Source organism: Protopterus annectens, chromosome 17.part0 (assembly GCF_019279795.1).
Source record: "Protopterus annectens isolate FY-2018-M chromosome 17.part0, PAN1.0, whole genome shotgun sequence".
Lineage (NCBI taxonomy): Eukaryota > Metazoa > Chordata > Ceratodontiformes > Protopteridae > Protopterus > Protopterus annectens.
The window spans coordinates 799,653,946-799,678,821 of NC_056751.1; the positions used below are offsets into that span (position 1 = coordinate 799,653,946).

The 24,876-nt window shown below is 39.7% G+C and overlaps 1 protein-coding gene across 1 annotated transcript in view; it reads left to right on the forward strand.

The window, feature by feature from the left end:
* Positions 1-24,876, forward strand: part of LOC122791522 (extracellular calcium-sensing receptor-like) — a 187,881-nt gene that overhangs the window by 49,812 nt on the left and 113,193 nt on the right. Inside the window, exon 2 of the mRNA XM_044059264.1 lies at positions 8,344-8,635. Within this exon, the coding sequence (XP_043915199.1) occupies positions 8,344-8,635 (292 nt within the window). The remainder of the gene's footprint in view (positions 1-8,343; positions 8,636-24,876) is intronic.

Here is a 24,876-nt window from a genome sequence, read left to right on the forward strand (position 1 = left end):
CTGTGTTCCCAAATATCTCACCACTGATTTATAGCTCAGGGTGTTGCTATTAATATCATAATCCACAGGGACTTTGCCCTTACCAAAGGGGGATGATAATGCATTTTTTTGCATTGAGTTTAAGTCCATGACTTTGGCACCAATCATTGGTTTGCGTAAGTCTTTCTTGTAGAATGATGACTTCATTAGGGGACACAGTGACTGTACCCAATTTACAGTCATCAGCATACTTTGTCAGCCACATACCTTTTGTTTTTGCCTGTACTTCCAAGAAGTAGATTCCAAACAATAGGGGCCCCAGCAGCGATTCCTGTGTAATACCACTGGTAACAGGTCTGCTGGTGGAGGTGGAATCCCCTATTTTGACTATATATGTTCTATCAGTGAGTCATTTTGCAACCCACCTGACAATATATGGGTTGATCCCCAGCTGGGTGAGTTTTTCAATGATGCCTGAGTGTGGGATTGTGTCAAAGGTCTTGGTTATGTCTAGGTAGGCTGTATGCACAGATTTGCCTTTGTCCAGGGCCCTGGTGACATTCTCAAAAAAGTCCACCAGGTTCAACAGGCACTATCTGCTTTTGACAAAACAAAACTGGGTGTCAGGTCAAGTGTCTGAAGGCTTCGTATATCTCTCTTGATAAGGTCCATGATGAGTCTCTCCATGGACTTGCAGATAAGGTTGGTTAGGCTTATGGGTCTACAGTTCCAAGGGTCAGTGGATGTACCCCCTTTGTGCAAGGGAATGACAGCAGCTGTTTTCCATTCTGCAGGAACAAAACCAGTGCTTAGGCTGTGGTTAAAGAGAGTACTCAAAGATGTTCCTAACTCCTGTTTTACACCATTTAGAACACAGCCTGGGATGTTATCAGGTCCTATAGGGGCTCTGTTTTTGGCTTTGGAGAGAGTGGTTAAGATCTGCTCTTTACAGATACAAGGTGGGGAATGGGCAGTAGGAATGTACTGGTGTATATGTGGCTGGACAGGAGGGAAAAGTTTTCACTGAACCTGTCTGCTAGTAGGTTGGCTATTTCTACAGGTTCAGTGTATGTGGTGTCATTCACTGCAAGTTCAGCACAGATCTGGGCTTTTCCTTTAAGGGTTTGGATGCAGCTAAAGAATGCCTTATGGTTATCCTTAGCCAGGGATGTGAATTTAGATTCATAGTTAGCTTTAGAGGACTTTACAAGATGTCTTACTTGCTTGTTCAAACTGAGAAGGGTGTGTTTCCAATTCTGAAGGAGAGAGAGACCGATAGATACATATGTACATAAACATCATTCCCCAAAAAAGGTCGCAGGCATATGTATACACTTGACATGTGTGCTAAATCCATGTGAGAAAGCCTATGATGCTGACATATTTCAAACATTATACAATCACTATAAACCTTTAAAATGATTACTATCCTTAATAAAACTCTGAGAAAGCTGTAACAGACCTTTCAATTTATTTATTAGATATAATGAGATAGGTTGTGTAACCAGCATGCACAAAAAGCATGTCTTATAAATATATATCTAATACCTTAAATTTATTCATCCATAACTAATAAAACCTATTCATTTAATGGTGTTGCAGATTGTATTTCAATGGATGCAGTGTACTTAGCTGAGTGTGAATGTTGCCGGGCATTCTTTCTAGGGAAATCCAGTCATAAACTTAATGAACGTATTGGGGATCATTTATCTGATATCAGGAGACAACTTATTACCAATGCACTCTATTGTCATATTTCTAAAACAGATAATAGGCATACTTTTAAGTTTAGTGTACTTGAAATAATATATAAATGCAGACGATGGGGCGATGGAGAATAAGAAAATGCTGAGTACTTCTGGATAAATGTAATGAGAGTGGACATATAACCGGGTTTGAATTATAAAGTCAGTATTAAACCTATTTTAAAACAAAGATCACTTCATTAAATTGATTTTAGATGGTGTTTATTATTATTATTATTATTATTATTATTGATTTATTTTTAATGTATGCATCATCTGCTACGTTTTATAGTTTAATTGTTCAGTGTTAACACATTTGTCTTTAGCACCAATGAAATGAGTGAGATGGTGAGATGATCACACTTGATGTATGTTTTCTAAATAAAACTTGTATCTGAAAGCTAGTTAGCTTGTTTTCTATTAAAGTTTAATGTCTTCCTCCATGGTGACTTGATTCCATTTATGCTCTGCTTTTGCTGTTTGCATAATTTAGAATAGTCTTTATTGGTTTGAGTGTTTCCTGGTTGTGGGTGTTTTTGGATACTGACCAGTTATGAGAGTGTTGGCAAATTATAAAGTATGGTTTGCTGATATTCACTGATGCTGAGTCCCAAACCATTCAATCGGTCAGTACTCCTGTTCCACTGATAACACTGAGACATTACTTCTAAGATATTTTCTAAGATGTTTAATGTGCTGACCTACCGTTTGACACAAACTAATATCTGCATAGATCACGTTAATAATATATACACCTGCCACATTACACAGCTCTTCAGCTCTATATGAATCACTGTATTGACGTCTGTTCCATATTGTAGGTGACATGGTAAGGAGATTGCGCTCTGCAGATGAATGTAAGTGTGAATATATACACAGACAGGGTTACTGAAGTAGTGGTGTGGTGGTAATGTACATTGTAAAAGACTGTGAACAATTTCACAGACTTGGTTTCAAAACCCAACTCTGTAATTTTGATATGTCCTATACAGTGGAGTGTATATAATGCACTCATGCTTTATTTTTACTCACCTATGCAGCATTGCACCACCTGATAGTTGTAATGTGCATTTACTATGTTTATCTGTAAGTGATGGTTATACATATATTACAATAACTTGTCTTTTCAATTAGGGTAGAATGCATATGTGGATTATTAAACTATCCTATACATCTAATGATGATATAAAAATAGGTGTACTGCATGTATACAACCTGATATGTGCATAATTTATTTTGGCAGATGTCTGATAGGAACAGAAAGAGGCCCCGTGACAACATGGCAGGAGTGTACTAGGAAGTTCAGGTGATACACTGTGGAGGAAAGAGATATCGAGGGGTATCACCATTCACCATCATGGTGAATACTGTGGTTGGGCACAATCAATCTCAGGATGCCTGCCACTGCTGTTGCTCTAACATGATCCTCTGTGCTGTGAACCGACTCCACATATATGTCAGATGGAAAGGGATGGCACTGATGGTAGACCACCTATACCTCCCCCAGATGAAATAACACTGTTCCTGGCCTCCCACCACACCACCTGCCAGGACCGTTGTATTCCTAGGGTAGATATTGAGGCTGGTGTTCAACAACATATTGGTATATGCTCTGTTTATATATAGGACAGCATTGTACACATGAATTTCATGAATGTTCATTCAGATATGTCTTCTGTACTCATATTTATTTCAATGACGATACAATGTCATGATCAGCTGATAGAAGACCCAGTAAGACTGCCTCTATATCCTGTTTATTAAACACTGCTTAGGTGACACTGTGAGCACTCTGTGTACTGATTGTCTGTTCACCTGCAAAGGGCTGTCCCTTTCCAGCCACCAACAATGTCCTTCAGGTATGAAGGGTTGTGCGTCAATTAACCTGCCACTGCCTGATGTTAAGAGTGCTCTTTACACACTCCTGTTCATGTTTCACTATCCCTACAGCTATGGGAAACCACCAACAGAGGATGGCCTCCCCAGACAATGACAGAATCAGTAAGACTGTCTCTACATATGTTATACTGAGGTTCCATTAGTGACAATGTCAGAAATCTGTGTAGTAATGTTCTGTTCACCTGTACAGGGCTGTCATGTTCCAGCCACCATTATAGGCTTTCAAGTATTTGTCTCTCTGCTAGGACTGTGTCGTATGCATTAGATTACATGCACCTTGATGATGCCTGCATGCTTCCTACTGACTTGTTGTGTATATGTGCATTTGGACTCCACAGTGGCATTTCAGAACATACGACAAGAGGAGGAGTCAAACGATTACATGTCATGTATGTCTGCATGTATATGTGGTTTTACAATACCACTATCGTGTTTTTGGTTGACGAATAAAGACTTTCACTACTCTCTAGGGCCATTGCATCACCCACAGCCATGCCACCCTGGTAAGTCAATATCTGTATCACTAGTCTGTGTAGTTAGTGAATTGTTAGACTTTTTCACATATATCCCATCTTCTTCTGCCTTTGTCAATGCATATTACATATATCATATCTGTATTTGGAGCCCATCCATTTCCTGCCTCCTCCACAAGCCTGCCCACTAATTCTGAGAGGGATGCAATGTGCTTCATTCAGACATTACAGACAATGGTACACAGGACACTGCATAGAGGTCAAGCTTGTTATGTCCTGAAGAGGCCAGTCTTGTGGTTCATGGTATTGCCTTCAGTAGAGGAGGTAGTATGGCTTATAAGTCAGAAGACATTGGGGCAACAGATATTGGTCATGATGATGACTTTGAGGCATTGTCCCCAGATGAGTCTGAGTGGTGGTAGCTTTGCCCAACAATGGAGTGATATTGTTTATTGGACTGCATGTGGGAATGTGGCTAATGTGTGTGGATGCATGTCTGATGGTGTACACCTGCTTTTCCTGGCACAGGAACATTCACAGCAATGTCATTGCAATGACTGTGTGCACTTGCTCATGCTACTGACTGTGTAGCACACCAGCTCCATGTGTTGTACAATGGTCAGTAGTGCAGGCATGGGGAGGTCATGGCAGCTTTCGTTGCACAGTATAATAGCATAGCATCTGTTGCATGCTCTGTTGAAAGCCTTCTTGCAATGGTGCTGGGACAGCATTATAGCACAAACTGGGAGATACATGTCCTGACATTCATCGGAAGATTACCCCCAATAGGGAGGAGAAGATCACATTTTACAAGATGTACTCATGGCCCTCATCTGTCAATGTCTGTGCTGCAATGTGCACACTGCTCTGATGTTGGTTGCTTTGTTCAGAACCTGGCATATTTTGACATAGACGTCTCAGTAGTGCTCATAACCACATGGAGTCCCAACCTGTAAATGTCACCACATCAAGCTTATTGATACAGCACCATGGGCATAGTGTTTCTATGTTGGGGGGGCACAGTGGTGCAGTGGTTACAGTTGTTGCATCACAGTAAGAGGTTCTCTAGTTCAATCCTTGGCTGGGATGCCTTCTGTGCAGAGTCTGCATGTCCTGCATGCACTCACATGAGTTTCCTCCCACATTTCAATGGCATGCATCTGGAGCATTTCTCCTCAGGCCTCCAGTGAAAAGGGGCTCTTTCCCAGTCAGACTTTCCTGGTAAACAAATGTTAAATAAATAAAATTCTGGACTATGCAGGGGCAGCCAATATTGTGGTATGTGGCATCAGTCTGGGTGCCATCAACTTCATTAGTTACCCTAGTGTGTGTCCTGCTGTGTGACCCTGTAGCAATGATGACCACTGAACTGACCACTGCCTACTGTACCTGTTAGTGGTGTATGACAAGTCTGAAGCCACATGAGTTTTCTAGTTGTATAGCTGGCATGATAGACTACTTATTATTTATAATTTTAACAACTTTACTGTTGGACTTGATGTTAATTATGCTTCCATTTGACCTGCTCTTCCTAGTTGACATAGATCAACTATATCTTCAGCTCACCACCATACAAACTCACAGCTCTGATACTGATATTTTACATTCAACATTCCATTGTTGTATGCATTCTCAGCAGGCATAGATATGGCCCTGTATGGCATCATGAGCCAAGGCTCCAGTGGATAACTGCAGCCACTTGTTTGTAGTATAAGTCATTCAAGCAGTTAAGCACAAGGACCTCATTATATCCTATAATACTTGCTAAGGTTTCCCATTGTTACTTAAAACATTAAAACATTATTTGCTCTAATCCTGTGTTCTACTTAAATGTTTTGGCTTACCTGTTAATTGAATGTTTCATTTGATTTAAATAAAAATGACCAGTAACAGCAAGTAGAATAGCATATCTACAGTATTGTACAAAGTGGGATTAGTAAAACATGACATAACAAAGGAAAAAAAATGACATGTATTAATATCAGTAATAAAACTAGTAAATATATTATTGAAGTAGCATGGGAGATGGTATATACAGCTTGCAAATAAATACAGAGGAAAATAGAAAAGGGAGCAGAGAAAAGGGTGAGGAATTAGGAAGGAAATGGAAAAGTTAACTATCTAGTACTTAATTTCTATACAGAAATCTACATAGCTTAATTAATACATCAGGGGGTAATCAAATATCGCCAGTGAGAAAGCATAGAGACTGCTATGAAACTGTAGTAAAGAAGTGATTATCCAGCTGAATATTAAGCAGTAGTTGTCTAGATTCCACTTCTACTTGACCGGCTGTTGTCCCATGTAATTTTCTCAGATTAAAAGGATTATAGTCAAGACAACATGAGTACTGGGTTATGATCTGATTAGAAATGTGGTTAGGTTTATTTTCTCTGAAAGAAAAGTACAATGGATATTTTAAAAAAGTTATAGGTGAGAGAAAGGAGCACACATTTATCTCTTTTTGTTACGAGCAGCCAGCCCTGAAAGGTGTGAGGCATTGATGCTCTAATTAGTAAAATATATTAATAAATAGGCACATTATATTATATTATATTATATTATATTATATTATATTATATTATATTATATTATATTACATTATATTATATTATTTATTTATAAACAAATAAATACATTTATATATAAATATATTTATATATAAACAAATAAATTAAATAATGTGCGAGGCATTGATTCTCTAACTAGTAAGATATATTAATAAATAGGCACATTATATTATATTATATTATATTATATTATATTATATTATATTATATTATATTATTTACAAATACATTTTTATATAAATATATTTATATATACATTTTATATAAATAAATAAAATAAATAAAATGAATAAGTTGTAAGGCATTGATGCTCTTAATTAGTAAGATATATTAATAAATAGGCACATTATATTAACAGCTCTTTGAACAATTTACAGTTTCTGCCTAGGCTGAGGGGAAAATAGGGGGAGCATATTTCAGTCTGGATGCAAATATATATATTTTATTAATCACTTTCTGCACCTCAGGTGTTTGTAAATTAACAACTCAATAAGAAGTTTTTAAGTAGCTCATCATTTTGTTTAATAGGAAGATCTATGCCATCTAAAAAGAATAATTACAGATCATGTCATCAGAGACTCACCCATCTGCCTAAATGAACATGACCAGACATTTTAATTAACCCAGCCAAAAAGCTGCGGTTACACATTAGTTTCTGCAGATAAGCGTCAGGGAGTTTAGCATAGAAGTAGTGGTCGTGGGGGGTGTGAATGCATGTGAATGCACGTGGCAGTGTGTGTGCATGTCTACAGAGGTATGAGTGGTTTGATTTATGTCAACAGATTGATGCCACTTTCACTGAATCCTGTTTCAGTGAAAATATTCAACTGAAATCACTTTCAGCAAATCATAAATTATTTTTTTCAGGGGCAAGCCCCCACCCTGCACACCCCATGTGAAGGGAGACCCCCATACCCCCAAACTTAAATATACCTATACCAAGGTGCACAACAGTGGAGAAAAGGAAATTACCAGTGTCACTAAAAGTAGTTTCTGAGAAATATTTTTGATGAAATGACATTCAGTGAAAGTTGTTCCAGTAGAATGACATATTCTCGCACAAATGTGCCATATGTCATGCATGCTGACAGATGGGTAATGAGAGGTGTGTGTGTAATATCTTTGTGCAATCTCACCTGTAAGTGTGTGTGTGTGTGTGTGTGTGTGTGTGTGTGTGTGTGTGTGTGTGTGTGTGTGTGACCATGTGTTTGTGTGTGTGTGTGTGTGTGTGTGTGTGTGTGTGTGTGTGTGTGTGTGTGTGTGTGTGTGTGTGTGTGTGTGTGCAAATTTGTGTTTATGAGTGTGTCTGCCTGACTGGTTGCAGAGATGGGGCTAATTACAAAATAGAGTTGGTGTGTGGGTGTGTGAACCCAAGCTGTGCATAACTGAAGGCTCTTTAACATAATTAAGTGGGTAAAGAGAACACAACCTCCTGCAAGAGATATCTGGTGGTGTTTGCATAAAAAATGTATGCTTTCTGTTTTTCAACGTTTGGTGAATTTTTTTGTTTGTTTGATTTAGTGGTTCTTCAGTGTGAGTGTCATAGATTTTTAATTCTATGCTATGTGGTCTGAAACATTGCATTAGTTGTGCATATCATGCATCAAATGCAACAAAATGTTATTGTCATTAAAGTTTAGAGTGCAAACATTGTTTTAAAAATGCATATAAATATAGGTTTCGCATTAGAGCTTACCGCTTTGTGAGAGTTATCATATTTGCCCTGGACGACATCAATAGGAATTACAAATGGCTGCCTAACATCACGCTGGGATTCCGGATTTATGATGGCTGTTTTGCAACAAGAAGAGCAATGGGAAGCACGATGCAGCTGCTGTCAGGAAATCATCGGTCAGTCCCTAACTACAACTGCCAGTCACGTTTTACTTTACCTGCAATCATTGGTGATGAGGCAACAATTTCTGCTGAGCCCATGGCTCTGGTCTTAGGAATCTACAGGTTTCCACAGGTAAGACATGTTAGCATATTATGTTCTGAACAAAAATGTATGATTTTTGGTGATTTAGTAGATGTATTAAATTTTCAAATATGTAAGAAATGCAAAAAAACTACTTTTGTGGATGTTGCTACATGCTGTTGTTATTCCATTCAATCAGGCATTTATATATCCAGTAAAAGGGTACTGATGTAACTATTTAAAAATACATTAAAATAAAATCAAGCTAGTGTAATCATAATAATGCAAAGAGTCTCTAATGAGCATATAGCATAGAAAACAGCTCAACTACAGATACATTAGGCTACAGATAGTCATACATCCTGCTACCATATCCTTTAAAGAAAAGACACACACACGCACACACACACACACACACACACACACACACACACACACACACACACACACACACACGCACACACACACACACACTGTATACTGAGAACAATGCAAATCTATTTTCCTTCACTGATGTCATATGCAGATGTCACAACTGTGTTTTAATAAGCAGAATCATTAATTATCATCAGCTAATGATATATCATGAATCAATATAAGCGTCCTATTGAGGCACATGTATGCATGTACAAATACCATACATAAAAGAACATTTCTAGTTACAGGACAAACACTGCACTTTAAACACCAGACTGAATCAGGGAATAATTTTTGCTCTGTTTTTTTTTCAGATTACATAGCTATATAAAACTATGACTCATTTTTGATTTCATTAATTAATCTGTTTATTCCTGGTTAGAGAAAGTACTATTTTTCACCCTGAGTCTAACGTTCTTCAATCATAGAGACCACTTTTTGGCTTTTCATCCTTTTGGCTTTCATCCTAGTGATATTTTTACCTCCTTAATATATAGGAAGCTTGGTATGCTGAAGACAAATATAGGAAGCCTGGGGAGCTGAAGTCTCATAGGACTAGAGCTATGAAGAGCTCCTGCTTTGTACATCATGTCTTGGGTGGCTGTACAGATTTTTGGGTTACTTAGCCCAATCAAGGGTGAAATGACATGGAGCCCAGGGTCAACACTGCCACCTATTAGTATCTCATACACTGGACTTGTCCCTGTAGGTAAATGGCAAAGAATGTGTTGTGTAATTCCAGATCAATCTGGAATAAGTTGAGCATTATATCTGACTTGCTCTGTGTAGTTAATCCAGCATTTGTCACAAAATTCTGAATGAACAGATGTTCAGACCATTGCCTTGGGAGTTGTCTGCCATCAAGTTACTGAGCAATTTACAGTCCTAGGCCAGGTAGACCTGGAAGGAAATTGGCCATTTGTTATTCATCAGGCTTGGACATGATGAGGTTTTTAGCTAGATGATTTTATACTTTTGAATATGCCCACAGGAAAGAAAAGAATTGCAAATTTGAGCTTGTCAACTATCTATCATGTTATCTTGGAAAATTCCAGCAATAGCTCTCAGAACTCCTCACCAACCTACTTGATTAATCCTATCAATGATTCATCTTTGGGAATTCTAATGTATGGGATGCTGATGGCGAGAAGATAACTAGATGGACATATTTGCTGTGGGGCTACTAGATTTGGTGGAGAGCTTTTGCTTCTCTCAAGCAGTTTCTGCTACAGCCCATAAGTCTGAACAGTCATTAAACATAATCTATCAGATTTGTCTTTTAAGACCATGGTTTTGGTGCTGGAACCAATCTCTCGTTTTGATCATTGCCTAGTTCATTTCAATCATGGCTTTCCACAGTCTCTGTGTCCCATAATGGAATGGACTTTAGGCTGTAAATTCAGTTATTCTATGATCAGTCCTTCATTGATTCCTTGAGGGGGGGGTTAGTGTAGATGATCTTTGGTTGCCACATTGGACCGAGTTGCCCCAGCTAGGGCATGACATAAGGCACTGACTCATTTTGAGCCATACTGTGATGATTATCTTTGACTGGTACATACACAAGGATAAATATTAGAGTGAAGATGGAGAAGATGTTCTTTCTCCTGGATAAATGTCCTCTAGATAAGCAATATGCTTTGTATCAGGCAAGGATTTCTCAGAAGAAGGCTGTTTTAATGTCTAACCAGATCAATGCTGCATGTAATTACCCAGCTGCACTCTTTTGAGTAATCAGTAGGCTTTGTAGTCCCTTGTGTCTGACTACCTTGGTATTCTTTACCTAAAATTATTTCAAGGAAGCTGCATACTTTTTTGGAGATGTGATCAGCAATAGAAGTAATGCTGTCCACAGGAATCTTCCACTGAGTGCATTGGTTTGTGTGAGATGGTGATCTAGATATAAGCTGGGCTAATTTCTGTTGTGTCAATTATGACAAGCTTATGTATACTGTCTTAGCTATGTATCTGACTTCTTGAACTCAGGACTGTGAGGTACCTGAAATCTTGCCTGACAGGTCTAGTTGTTTACTGGATTATGCAAACTGCTTTGAGGACTAGTATGTTTCCATCTGTATTAAAATAAGGACTGACCACCCAGATCTTTGAGATGTTATCTTTGGATGCATACCTTTTGGAAAATTATTACCCTGTTTCAAAACTTAAATTAATTGGAAAAATTATAAAATGGTAGGCTACATGCATATGTACATCACATGATTTGATAAAGCTTTCTCAATCCATCTGGGTTTAGATATGGGGGCAGCACAGAGACAAACATCACTGTATTACTGAACTCCTGGTTTACTATCAAATGTTGAAAGGCATAACATTTTTCCATCAAAAGATTGGAATGTAATATCAAAAATGAAAATAAAATTTCACCTAAATGTTGAATGTAATAAACATGACGAACAACATTAAACATGCTAGACTTCCGGTTTCGGAAGGCTATGTGTCCTTTTACATTTTTGTAGGGGACAAGCCCCCCCATGCGGGGAGGTGCACCCCCAACACCCCTTGCTTATTATATGTACCAACACTGAGTTCACACAACAGTGAGGAAAAGAGTAAATTACCCGATCTGCACTGTATCCCGACCTCCATTCAAAACATTGAGTTTATGTTAGTGAATGTTTATCCACTTTCACTAATGTAAACTCAATCACTTTCTGTTTGGCATTATGACAGCTTAGAAACTATGCATTTGACCAACCTGTTTTTGACTGCATGCCTCTCCAAATTTTGATAGCAAATCTGACCTCCTGATAATGAAGGATCAATATCAGTGTTCCATCTTGATCCTTCCTGATCTCCTGAAGGCTTTTCATACTGTAGACTATCAGATTCATGCTGAATATCTAAAAATGAATGGTGGGTCATCAGGTAGTCTCAGAGTGGGTTGCATCTCATCATTGAGAACGTACTCAATAAGTGGTATCTGTTTTGAATTCATAAGGCCCCTACATGCTGGATAGCATTGTGCCTCAAGGCTCAGTTTTGAATCACTTGTTCACTATGTATATTGCCACTCAAGGAGGCTATTGCATAGAGAAGCATTTTTACCATTCATATGTTCTTAATATCCAGGTAAGTCTCTCCTTTTCTCTGGACAGTGTGCTAGATGTTTCAGTTTTAGGGGATTGTTCACAGTCAGTCCTTAATTTGATCATTGTCTATTACTCATCTCAGCTAGAACTGAAGTAATGTTAGTTTGTGTCACTGCCCATGTATATAATTGTCTAATGTTCTCTCCCATAATTGCATATGGACGAATTCAGCTAGAATTTGTGTTTCATGTTCAGGACCTTGGCATTAGTCTTCATAGGTTTTCATTGCAAGCTCAGCCATTGCATTGTCAAGGCATCTTATTTTGATTTGAAGAACAAAGCTCAAATCAAATCTTACATATCTACTTCAGACCTTGGGACAATGATACATGTCCCAATTCTCTCCTGTCTTGATGACTGCAATGTTGTTTAATTTGAGCATTTGAAATATGATCTGGACTGCCTGCATCATGTACAACATTTTGTGCCAAATCGGCTCTCTGGCAGTCCTTGTATGTGTCACATCACACTTGCACTGTGAAATCTGCTCTGGTTACTGCCCACAGCTAAATGCTTGTTTAAGATTCTTATCCTTGCCTTGTGTGCCCTGAATAATCTGGGTTCTGTTTATTTGAAAGAACTACTCCGTCCGGGTATCCCTTTTAGGTAGTGCAGTTTATCAGATGAGTGGAAGCAGTTTGTTCCAAGAGGATATTTGTTGACATCTGGCAGGACTTTAGTTGTATATCATGGAGGCCTCTTTTATAACATCTCAGAGATACCACCTTCTTTTAGAAAGGTCCACTATGAACCTACCATGGGCATTCACTTTACTTTTAGAACATTACATTTTTAAAGGGGGTCAGGATGAATTTTATTAAGTCAAATTAATCAATTTTCAATAAATAAATACATAGTTATTTATTTATACATATTTATTTATTTTATCATTTGTCAAAAGGGTAATTGAACTTGCCAAACCCCTTTCAGCCATGACTTGGGTCTCGAGTACAGTAAATATTCTATAGTAAACACTTATAGTACCAAAAATATAAAACAGAGAACATTATAATACACCAGATGTAAATACTGTAGTACAAAAGTGTAGAATAGAAAACTCTGGTTTGTTTGTTTGCATCTTTCGGCTTTTCCCGGTAAGAGGTCGCCACAGTGGAACTCCGGTCCACTAATGATTGTCAGTAGATTTTACGTGCCGAGTTGCCAACCCTGATGCACAGCCTTCAATGAAGGTACGGCCATTCACGCATGTCTACACACAGAAGACGCTCTAGCCGAGAATCGAACAGGACAACGTCTTACTGTGAGGCGACAACGCTACCGCAGCACCACCACTGCAGTAGAAAAGAAAATTCTGGTAAATATAGCTTTACTGGAAAAACTCACTCAGATTCTACAAGACTGCTGTGAGTGAAAGATTAGCTTGTTATTGCTTTCTTATAATTTGTATTGTGTCATTGTCTTCTTCTATCTTGTGTATTATAGTGTATTTTCTTTACACTGTGTTTTATTTGTGTTCTACTTTCAATTGCATATTTAAACTAGGAAACTGACCACAGCTGTGTCTCTTGTGTGTCACACAAAAATTAGAACAGGCCAATTAAGGTCAATTACCATTGATTGAACTGAGTGTGGAGCTAGCAACTAAACCTTTATTTAAAGGGTAAAATTAAACATTTCAGGACTTTACTGTAAAATCTCACACACTCTGTTACAGATTGCTGTGAGAGTAAGTTTAGTTTGCTTTTGATTTCCTGTAATTTGTATTGCTGCATTGCCTTCTTCTATTTTGAATGCTGTGGTGCATTTTTTTACACTTTTCCCGGGATTCAACAAAATCTATGCAAGAATAAGACTATTCTTGCATGGAGTGGTTTGTGGCCATTTAGCACAGCAGCACGCCTTAAATATTCATGAAGGTGCCCTGCTGTACTTGCTATATGGACAAGAACTATGAGCAAGTGCAGGGGGTGTGTCCAAGCAGTGCACAGACACTGAGCACACACCCCCACACTCAGAAAGTGCCGTACAGCACCTTCTAAGCTGAACTGGCATAATATTAGTGATTTACTCTAATATTATGACAGTATTTCAGTATCTGTGGACACTGAAATGAAATAATGATCATTTCAGTGTTCATGGACACTGAAATAAACATTGACAACAAGAAAGCAATGCAGGGGGTATGTGACAGGTTCTGTGACACATCCCCTGCATTGTTAAAGTGCCATATGACACTTCTGCAACCTGCTAAAGCAGGAAATGTGTGCAAATGCACACATAACAGGGGATAAATCCCCCAAAAGTGACAAAACACACATATAGCCCCACAAACATAGAAAGTTGATAGAAAACAGGTCATGCATTAGCATGAATTACATAAGGGTAGAAGTCTGAAAGCAAATGTATGCCAATATTCCCTTATAGCAGTGCATGTTAGCAAAGGCACAAATGATGGGAGAAATAAATAATACATTAGGGACATGCCTGAAGAATTGCCCTCTAACACTTAGAAAGTATAATACAGGATATGTATTAGCAGGTGTCCCTGAAGGATAGAAGCCTGAAAGCCAAATGAATGAGATTATTTTTATGATTGCAGTTCCAATTAGTTGTCAGAACACCACAAGGCACACCCATATAACACAATAATATAATAATAATAATAATATATACTTTTTTCTAGCCTAAGGAATGTTTTAGCATAGCTAAGCAGGTGTGCACATTATGGCCCTCTGCTTAGCATAGCTTAAACATCCCATAGGAGCTAAATGCAAATACACAGGTGAAGTGGCCAAACTGAGACAGTGTAGTGGTTAGAGTTGTGGCTTTAGATGTAGGTGCTCATAGCTTGAGTATCAAGATAGGCAACTTATTTTCCTACGTGAAAGTAGTGTTAAAATTATTTTTGTAACCTTAAATTATGTAGCAACTGTTTTTTGTCAACCAGGGTAGTGTAGCAGTTCCAAAAATGAGATATCAGTGTAGAAAAGATGTGAAATCCCCATATAAATACGAGTGCCCCATACAGTATAGTCACACAAGAATATAATTTAACGAAAGCACATAGGTGGATGTCATGTAAGGTAAATGTAAAGTTATAATATGTATATAAATAGTATTTTAAAATATAAAATTATAATTATAATATGCTTAAACATGCCTTAATCACTCTGTATCCATCAGAACATGTTCTGCTGAGCAACAAAACAGTTAGCCCTGCCAAGTCTCAAATCCAGGATGCTGTCCTCTACAATCACATCAAGATATTACACCATCTCAGCTGTGAGAATCTGCAATGCCTTACAAACATATCATGCATTCTGGTAATTCAGCATTAATGAAAAAAAAAACAGCAGTCCCAAGTGTCAAACCCATGACCCTGAACATAATAGTTAGAGGAATGTACCACTACATCTGAGCTGTAGGAGCTAATTTTGCTTTTTCAAACATATCATGCAATAGAGACATACAACATTAGGGAGAAAGTTTTCTGGAATCATTCCTGTGTTGTATATAGAGGGTCTATATTATAACATCGAAGTCTAAAAACATTGAATGTTATAATATTGACCCCATTCAATCGAAACACCAGAAAACCGAAGTCATAATAGCACATTTTTTCCCAGGGAAAAAATTTGCTATTCCGACAAACATACACAGAACTCAAGCACACCAAAATAAATAATCCACACACATACACTTCACAAAACCCTACACTAAACCAGACATACACCACTAGCTACCCACTTACCTTAACCCAACCCTAACCCTAAGGTCCCTAACTATCGCACACTCACCTTACCCAATCCCTAACCCTAACTCACCTACCAGACCCTAACCCTCACGTCCACACAATTGCACATTTACCTGACCCGTGCCCTAACCTTAACTCACTTAACCCACCCCTAACCCTAAAGTCTGTCACTACCGCGCACTCACTTCACCCGCACCCTAACCCTAAAGTCCCTAACTACCGCACACTCACCTTAACCCAGTCCGTTTGCTCACTTACCTTAACCTGGTCCGTAACCATCGCACCACACTTACCTGAACCCAATCCATAACCTCCATTCGCTCACTTCCCTAAACCCGGTCCATAACCATCGCACCACACTGCTGTAAATAGCGAAGCAACAGACCACTGACATCTTACCCTAAGTAAAATTTCGATGTTCTGAGGCTTCACTATTCTCAGCTTTCTCACTAAAGGGTTCGATATTATAACATTTGAAGTTTGTGAACTTTGATGTTATAATATAGACCCATATATAGACATATAGACACACAACACACACACACACACACACACACACACACACACACACTATATATATATATATATATATATATATATATATATATATATATATATATATATATATACATATGTACTTTATTTATTCAAAAATACGTTACATCAAACAAAGTAGATGCGTACTTCAGCGAAAGTGCATTTCAATGAAAGTGCACTTTCGCCAAAGCCTAGTTGCTGGATCAGCTGACTGAAAAAAACACAAAAAACATGTTTTGCAGGGGGGCAAGCCCCCCTGCACCACCCCATGTGGGGAGCTGTGCCCCCCAGCCCCCTGCTACTTAAATATACCAACTTCAAGATTGCACTACAGCAAGGAAAAGGGACTATTCCCATTCCACACTGTATTGTGATCTCCATACTTCATTTTCATAGTTTCGGTACTTTGAACAACTGATCTCGACCAAGTGGGTTTCGAAGTACTGAAACTTCGTACAAACGAAATAGACCCATATATATATATATATATATATATATATATATATATATATGTGTGTGTGTCTGTTATAACATATACATGAAAAAGTAGAGTCATAATATAGATATGCATATATAAAAATATAAAGGAAGAAAAACAATATATGTATATATATATATATATATATAGATATATGTGTGTGTGTGTGTGTGTGTATGTGTATAAAACATGCAGTGCAGTTATACATCAGAACCAATGCTCTCAACCTGTTAGTACAAGAAACCTGTACAAAGGCTGTAAAGAGGGGGATGAGCCACATATAGGGACATATTTCATATATTGCTGTTACAAATGAAGACATTTGCTACAGCAACAGGGTGTTTTTCAGCAGAGAATTACTGAAGGATATGAGGATGGAAACTGAAATGTCATGTCATTATTTACTGACATAAATCCTTGGATCATCATCGTGATCTATCAGTCGAATACAAATAAATTGTGGAACTGAACAAAAGTATGGGCCAAACATCCTGGCAGTGGAGAGGTATGCTCAGAACCCATTAGTGCAATGAATCTGGACCAAGCCTGACAAAGTGGAGAGACAAAGGCCTGAAAATAGGGACATATCCAAAATACATGAGTGGATAAGCTGAGAAAGTTGATGTAATAACACAGTATATCCTAACATATATCGAGTGAAATATCACAATTCTAGGACTCAATTGCTTCTCATTAGTTAGTGACCTCAATTCCCACATCATCCCACTGATGTGTCAGGAATACACAACAGTTATAGGGACCAGACCAAAGATATCAGCCAGACAACTGGACATCCTATGATTATGTGGACATAACACGACTTTAGGGAAACTACACTGAGCTACCAAGCAATGTCCAGACTACTATAAGACTGACATAACACTACCCAAGTCCAGCTCTGCGGCTGTACACATGCATTAGCAAATATAAGAGGCTCTACAGGGATGTAACACTAGTGGAAAACAGACACTGGTGTGAAAATGCATACACCCAACCATTTTCACCACAGTCACAGCGACATACCTGTAAGCAAACTGAACACTACAGTATAATGACTGTGTGAGCAACAATATCCCAATTGCCATTCACATATTACCCCTACATATGCTGCCCCAAGTCACAGTGTAGTGGGAAACTCGAGGTGCTATGGGACATTTCACAGTCTGCATGTACAAACATATACAGGCGATAGACAGGTATATATGTATACAGGTGAAGACACTGGAGGGTATAAATGTATCTCCAAACACCATCATATTGGGTGACTTCAACTACCCGAATATAGACTGGGAACATTACTCAAGCCCTAACTTTCTAGCCCAATGGTTCCTGGAGTTCATAAATTCAAATGCCATGGAACAGCTAGTCACTGTTCCCACGAGAGGAGAAAATATACTAGATCTCATTATCACAAACATGGGGACAAAATGCTCCACACTGGAAGTATATCCCTCATTGGTGAGATCTGATCATAAACTAATCTCACTGGAAATCCACATCCCGCCCCACCCCAACCAAAAAAGACCACAGTGAAGAACTTCTCTAAAGCAAACTTCACCCTACTCAAGACTGGTGTGGTATCCTTCAAGGCCCCTGAGCCAGTGGAAACCACAACCCAAGCTGCGGAAGCCCTTACAAATGCCTTCTATGAACACCTCCAGGACTGCATGGATCAGGCAATCCCAAATAAAACCAAGACTCTTTCCACAAAGGGCAAACGTCCAGTCTGGTGGACCCCAGCCATTAACAAACTTTACAATAAGAGGAGAAAGCTATTACATGATAGAACAAAATCCATAAAAGGAAGTCACCCCTGATCATTATTAGTAAAAAATACGAGCACTCATAAAATCAACTAAGGCCAATTTTGAGAGAAAAATTGCCATGGATTCAAAGGACAATCATAAGGCCTTTTTCAGCTATGTTAGGAACCTGGGTGGAAACTCCCAGATATGCTCAGAATTAGTCCAAAATGATACAAAAATCACTGAACCCACAGACATTGCCAACATACTGGCAGACAGGTTCAGTGCAAACTTCACCCCCCTCTCCCCCCCTAAAGGAGAGATAACTATCCCAGCGGAGTGTAGCCTCCCAGACATCTCAAACGCGCAGGTGAAAGCTGCTCTCTCTAAAGCTAAAAACACAGCATCAATGGGACCGGATGGTGTCCCCGGCTGTGTGCTACATGAGCTAAATGAGGAATTAAACCCACACATAAGGCAGCTGTTTAATCTCAGCCTTACCACAGGATACGTGCCCAAGGAGTGGCGTATGACAACTGTGGTCCCACTCCACAAAGGCGGTGCCTCTATGGACCCTGGTAATTACCGCCCCATAAGCTTAACAAGTCTAGTCTGCAAAGCTATGGAGAGGATCATAATGAAGCTCATAAACAAAGATATAGGGGACTTGCAGACATTGGACCCGACCCAGTTTGGCTTCGTCAAGGGCAGATCATGCCTTTTGAACTTGGTGGACTTCTTCGAAACAGTCACCAAGGCCATTGATGAGGGAAAGGCAGTCCATACAGCCTACCTTGACCTTGCAAAGGCTTTCGACACAATACCCCACTCAGGTATTGTAGAAAAACTTACCAGCTTAAATGTAAACCCATATGTCACAAGATGGGTTGCAAACTGGCTTAAGGGCAGAACCCATAGGGTTAGAGTTGCTGGCGCTATGTCAGACTCCAAGCCGGTCACAAGTGGTGTCCTACAGGGCTCGGTCCTTGGCCCCCTATTGTTTGGCATCTACTTCTCAGAAGTACAGGCCAACATGGGAGGACTTTGGCTGACAAAGTTTGCAGACGACTGCAAACTGGGCACCATAGTGGAAAGTGCATTGGACACGGATATCCTTCAGAAGGGACTCACGGAAACAGATAGCTGGTGCCAGAGCCATGGCCTGAAGTTAAACGCCAAAAAATGTATAGTCATACCCTTCGGGAAAAACAAGGTAACCCCAAGCTACCATATAGGTGGCAATCCACTAAGCACAGAAGAGGTTATCAGGGACCTGGGGACCCAGGTTGACAGTGGCCTTTCTTTTGACACTCACGTTGCTAAAGTGGTTAGAAAGACCTTCTACATTGCCCATCTGATCATGAAGGGATTCACATCCAGATCTAGTGAGGTCATTGTTCCCCTGTACTCTTCACTTATCAGACCAATGATCGAGTACAATGCCCCATTCGGGATGTATCTCACCCGACATCTGCAGCAATTGGACAGACCCCAAAAGTTCCTCACCAAAAGGATAAAGGGACTCCAAAATCTGTCATATGCTGCCAGATTGAAGAAACTCCAGCTCTATTCAGTCGCATACCATCTGCTCAGAGGTGACATGTGCCTGACATACAAGGCCATGTCCAACCCGGAATTAATGGACATGCTCCACCTCAAAAAATCCAAATCCACCAAAACCACTAGAGCAAGCGACTTAAACCTTAGCATGGATATAAATAGGACGTGCTGGAGGGATAGATTTATCACTCAGAGACTCCCTATGCTGTGGAATAAAATCCCGGTCCATGTGAGGCAGAGCACCTCGCTGGCTCTGTTCAAGAGAAATCTTGACCTGTGGATGGGAGATCATAGGTTTACCCCGGGAATCATCTCTGTGTCACTGCTGGACAGAGGCACAACAAACTAATAGGTATAGTATTTTTTTCATATAAGGGGTGGAGTAAGCCACAAAACTTTGGGCTAGGCTTATAAATGCCTTAGGGCAGATAGCCTAGTATAAACCTGTGAACCTATGAACCTATGATAGGGAACCAGAAACTGGAGCAGCATGCAGTCAGATAGAAAGGGCCCATGACACTCACATGTACCCCCTCCCTACACAGCCCCAAATAATATGTACACACTACACAGTTGCTAAACAATCCTGACAGACTTTTAACAATGGGCAGACATACTCAGACCTCTCAAATGTACAGTTTCCCACAGAATGTATAGGCACATGACTCATATTTATGGCTGCTTCCTTGTTACATGTCTGAGGGTCTATGACATCACTGGGATGGTAGCAGGAATGAATACAGTAAAGAATGATACTACATACCTCTGAACTTCTTAGTGCATGACATCTGGACAAATCCTGACATAATTGGGGGACAGAAGCCCAAACATAGGGTATATTGGACATATTGCTGTTATAAATGTAGACAGTTGCTGGTATTACCGGCTTTGTTGTAACATATCTTTTCTGAGGGATACGAATTCAGTAAAACCAATCAATGTTACCATTTACTGATTGCATTCCCCACAGTATCCTACTGATTAGCCAAGGACAACAACTGTCTGGGGAACAGACCAAATATATAAGCCACACATCTGGACAGTGTCTAGGCCTTTGGACAGTGTAGAGGTATGACTGCAGTGATTTAACAGAATGGAAATCCCCTGACAGCTGCCAAATATGTCACCCAGCATGTTATGAAGTGCAGTAAGACCAACATGACACTCCCCCACATCACCTCTGGGCAATTACCCATGTATATTCAAATATAGCATGCACTACAGGGATGAAACTGTAGTGAAAAGCAGAGAGTAGTGCAAAAATGTCCACCCAAAAACATTTGCACCACAGTCACAGTAACATACCAGTACCCAAAATGAACTCTAGAGTAGAACAACTGTCTGAACAAACATATCCTGATTGCCAGTCACACACTACACTGACATATACTGGCCAAATTTACAGTGTACTGGGAATCTTGAGGTGTTACAGGACATTTCACAGGCATCCCCTACAAGCTTACAGACCTGATAGACTGACAGCAGCTGTAGCAGCATACAGAGTCAGATAGGTAAAGGATGTATGGCACTCACATGTGCTACACTCCCTACTCAGCCCAACAAACATCTACATACAATACTGCTACACAATCTTGGAAGTCTGTTCACAATGGCTAAACATACATAACTGTCATATGCACAGATTTCCACAGAATTACCAGAGTGTGGAACCATAATCCTGGCCACTGCTGCATACCACAGCCAGGAGTCTGCCAGGTTATTGGGATGATAACTGGAGTGCAGTTGGTAATTAATGATATACCATACCTCTGCACCTCATAGTGCAGGATATCTGGCCAATGCATGACGTACTTGTGGGACAGGGGACTGGAAAGAGGGACATATCACACATAATGGTGTTACAAACTGAAACAGTAGCTGGTGTTACACGTGTTGTTTTAACATAGCATTCCTGAAGGCTATGATGTTGGAACACCAATGGATGTCAACAGTTAGTGACTATAATCCTTACATTATACTGCAAACCCCACAAAAACAGATCTTGTTTGAGGAACAGACCAAACATAACAGGCAAACATCTGGCCAGTCTGTGGACAACATGCCATTTGAGAGTTATGTCAGAGGCATATCACTGTCAGATGTCAAATCACCCAGTAAATGCATGTCCAGATGAACCCTGTCAATGTAGCAACCATCCATGTGTATAACAGCACTAATGACATACAATCTGTACCCTGATCTGGAGCTTTACCCATCATGTTGTTGGGCTGTCTCCACATGTCTTGTCCTATGAGGCATCTCCACCTACTGTCTGTGAAGCTATAGCCCCACACTTCTGTAATGTGCCACACACAGGCAAGGAAGATGGGCAAGGCCCACATGAAGGGTGTCCAATATATTGGAACTAGCAGCAGTGTCCAGGTCCACACCACACTACTATATGGGCCCATACATAGCTTTATGGCCTCAGCAGTACCCAACAGTACATCAACCCCCTCAAGGTAGGATGAATGCCTGTGGTGGACAGCAACAATATACAGCTACCAGCATAGGTAGAAATAATCACAGGATGGGCCAAGAAGGAAAAGGTGTCTCATTGGAAGCCATGTCACTTTGTTCTGCATAAGCAAATAAGGTCACAGGTGATGTACTCTAAGGATGTATTTGAATGCAAACTGGATACATCTACCAAGGCCTATCACTAGGCCTTCCAGACGTGTGTCTGCAATTCCAGAGGCAACACACATATCTGCTCTGTAGTGATGGTGAATAACACCACATACACATATACCATAGATATAGGCAACAGGCTGCAGACAGGTGAAGTGTAAACATCACCCCCTGACCCCCATAGGTACACATGTGCATGTACAGCACCTGCCGCCCTTCCCTCATGATCAGGAAGCAGGTCTGTAATGCCCTCTGAAAGGCAAGACATAGAGGTCTCCATAGGCCTGATACAATTCCTGGCTGCATCCAACATGAACACAGGCATGTGCTCTCAGACCCATTCTGTAGTGTAGTCAACCACAACCTGATCACTGGTGCCATCCCATCTGCGCAGAGGACAGATAGAAAGTTGATAGAAAACAGGTTATGCATTAGCATTAATGTTCAGAAGGATACAAGTCTGAAACTGAAATGTATGCCGTTATGTCATGACAGCAGTCCTCAATGACATGGCCGAAAACCTCAGTACTTTCCATTTAATATAGTAGTATAATATTAATATCCAATAGGCAATAAATATAAATATACAGCTCAAGTCCCAAAACCAAGATAGTGTACTGGTCAGAGTCCCAGCTTTGCATGTAGGCATACATGATTCGAGTACTACAACAGGCAATCCAATGTTTCAGTGGAAAGCAGTGTTAAAAGTACTATGTTCATATTAAAATATGTGGTAAGTTATTTTTCCCACCCAGGGTAGTGTAGCTGGTGTAAAATGGAAGTGCATATAACATGTGAAACCACCCATGTATACACATGTCCCATACAGTATAGTTACACCCCTTGCTACTGTAATGAAAGTACATACAGCCATGACATGTAATGGAAATCATATACATTTACTAAATGAAGTCATTAGTATGATATATTATGAGAATGAACTGTGAGCAATAGTTAGCAATACTCAGCTATGCTTAGCAGGTTTAACAACACATTTATCTTGTCCTCACCCCTCTCTCTGGGGTTTGAATGTCCAAATTCACCAGCAAATTCTGTACAAATACACAGCTATTGCTGTATAAGAAATGGACAGCTATAGACCTTCTGTACATCCATCCTGCACATCCGTAGCTATCTTTCATATTGTTCTTCCTTCTGCGTGCCCATTTTTCACCACTTTCCTATCACCCCTTTTTCTTTACTTTTAAAAAATTAGAGCAGGTGTAAGAGTGAGTAAGTGGTTGTAAGTGGGAGTAAGTGTGTTTGCACAATGCTAAGTGAAGCAAACACAGATTAAGCATCTATATGGTTAACCAAAATCTTTAACTTATAAACACACACACACGCTTTCCCATTTGCCAGAACTGAGATTAGAACTTCTACCTAACTAGTTATTTGTATTACAGTGTTACACAGTTATCACACATGCCACAGTGCTTATAGGGCTGAGGCCTGGTGACAGGTACTTCAGTGGTGACAGGCATCTTTCAGGACTGCTAAAGTAGGGCAATGGGAATTGCACTGGGTGGTAAAGGTGTGTTAATTTCTAGATCCTACTGACAATTCTCTAAGTGTATGAGCATGCCCAGTGTGACCTTCTATAGTAAATGTGGGACTCCATTCCAGGGATTGTTGTACTCCAGTCTGTTTTTTGTGCTACAGCCATACCTCTCAACCTGTTGGTGCAAGATATCTGGAGATAGCCTATCAAAATGGGGAAACAATGGGCCATATGGTGATTGTGACTATTTCTCTTAGTACTGTATGGGTTGCTACGGTTATAGGGTTTGTTTTAGCAGACATCTGACATATATGATGTTTGACACTGTCATGTATTGTTTCAGTACCTCATGACATGCCTCCTCAGATCATCACAGTGATTTACCAGAGGAATACAGGATGAATGATGCACACACCAACATTAAGGGCCAAATGCTGGGCATTCTTGCACAATCCAGCCTGTTGAGAGGTGTGCCTACAATCAATTGACTGCTGCAGCTGTGGAAACAGTCCAGCATCTTGGTGATATATTACAATGGTGGAATCTATGTGCATTTCTGTTCTGAAATGGTCTTATTTCCAGTCCATGGTTGAGTAAT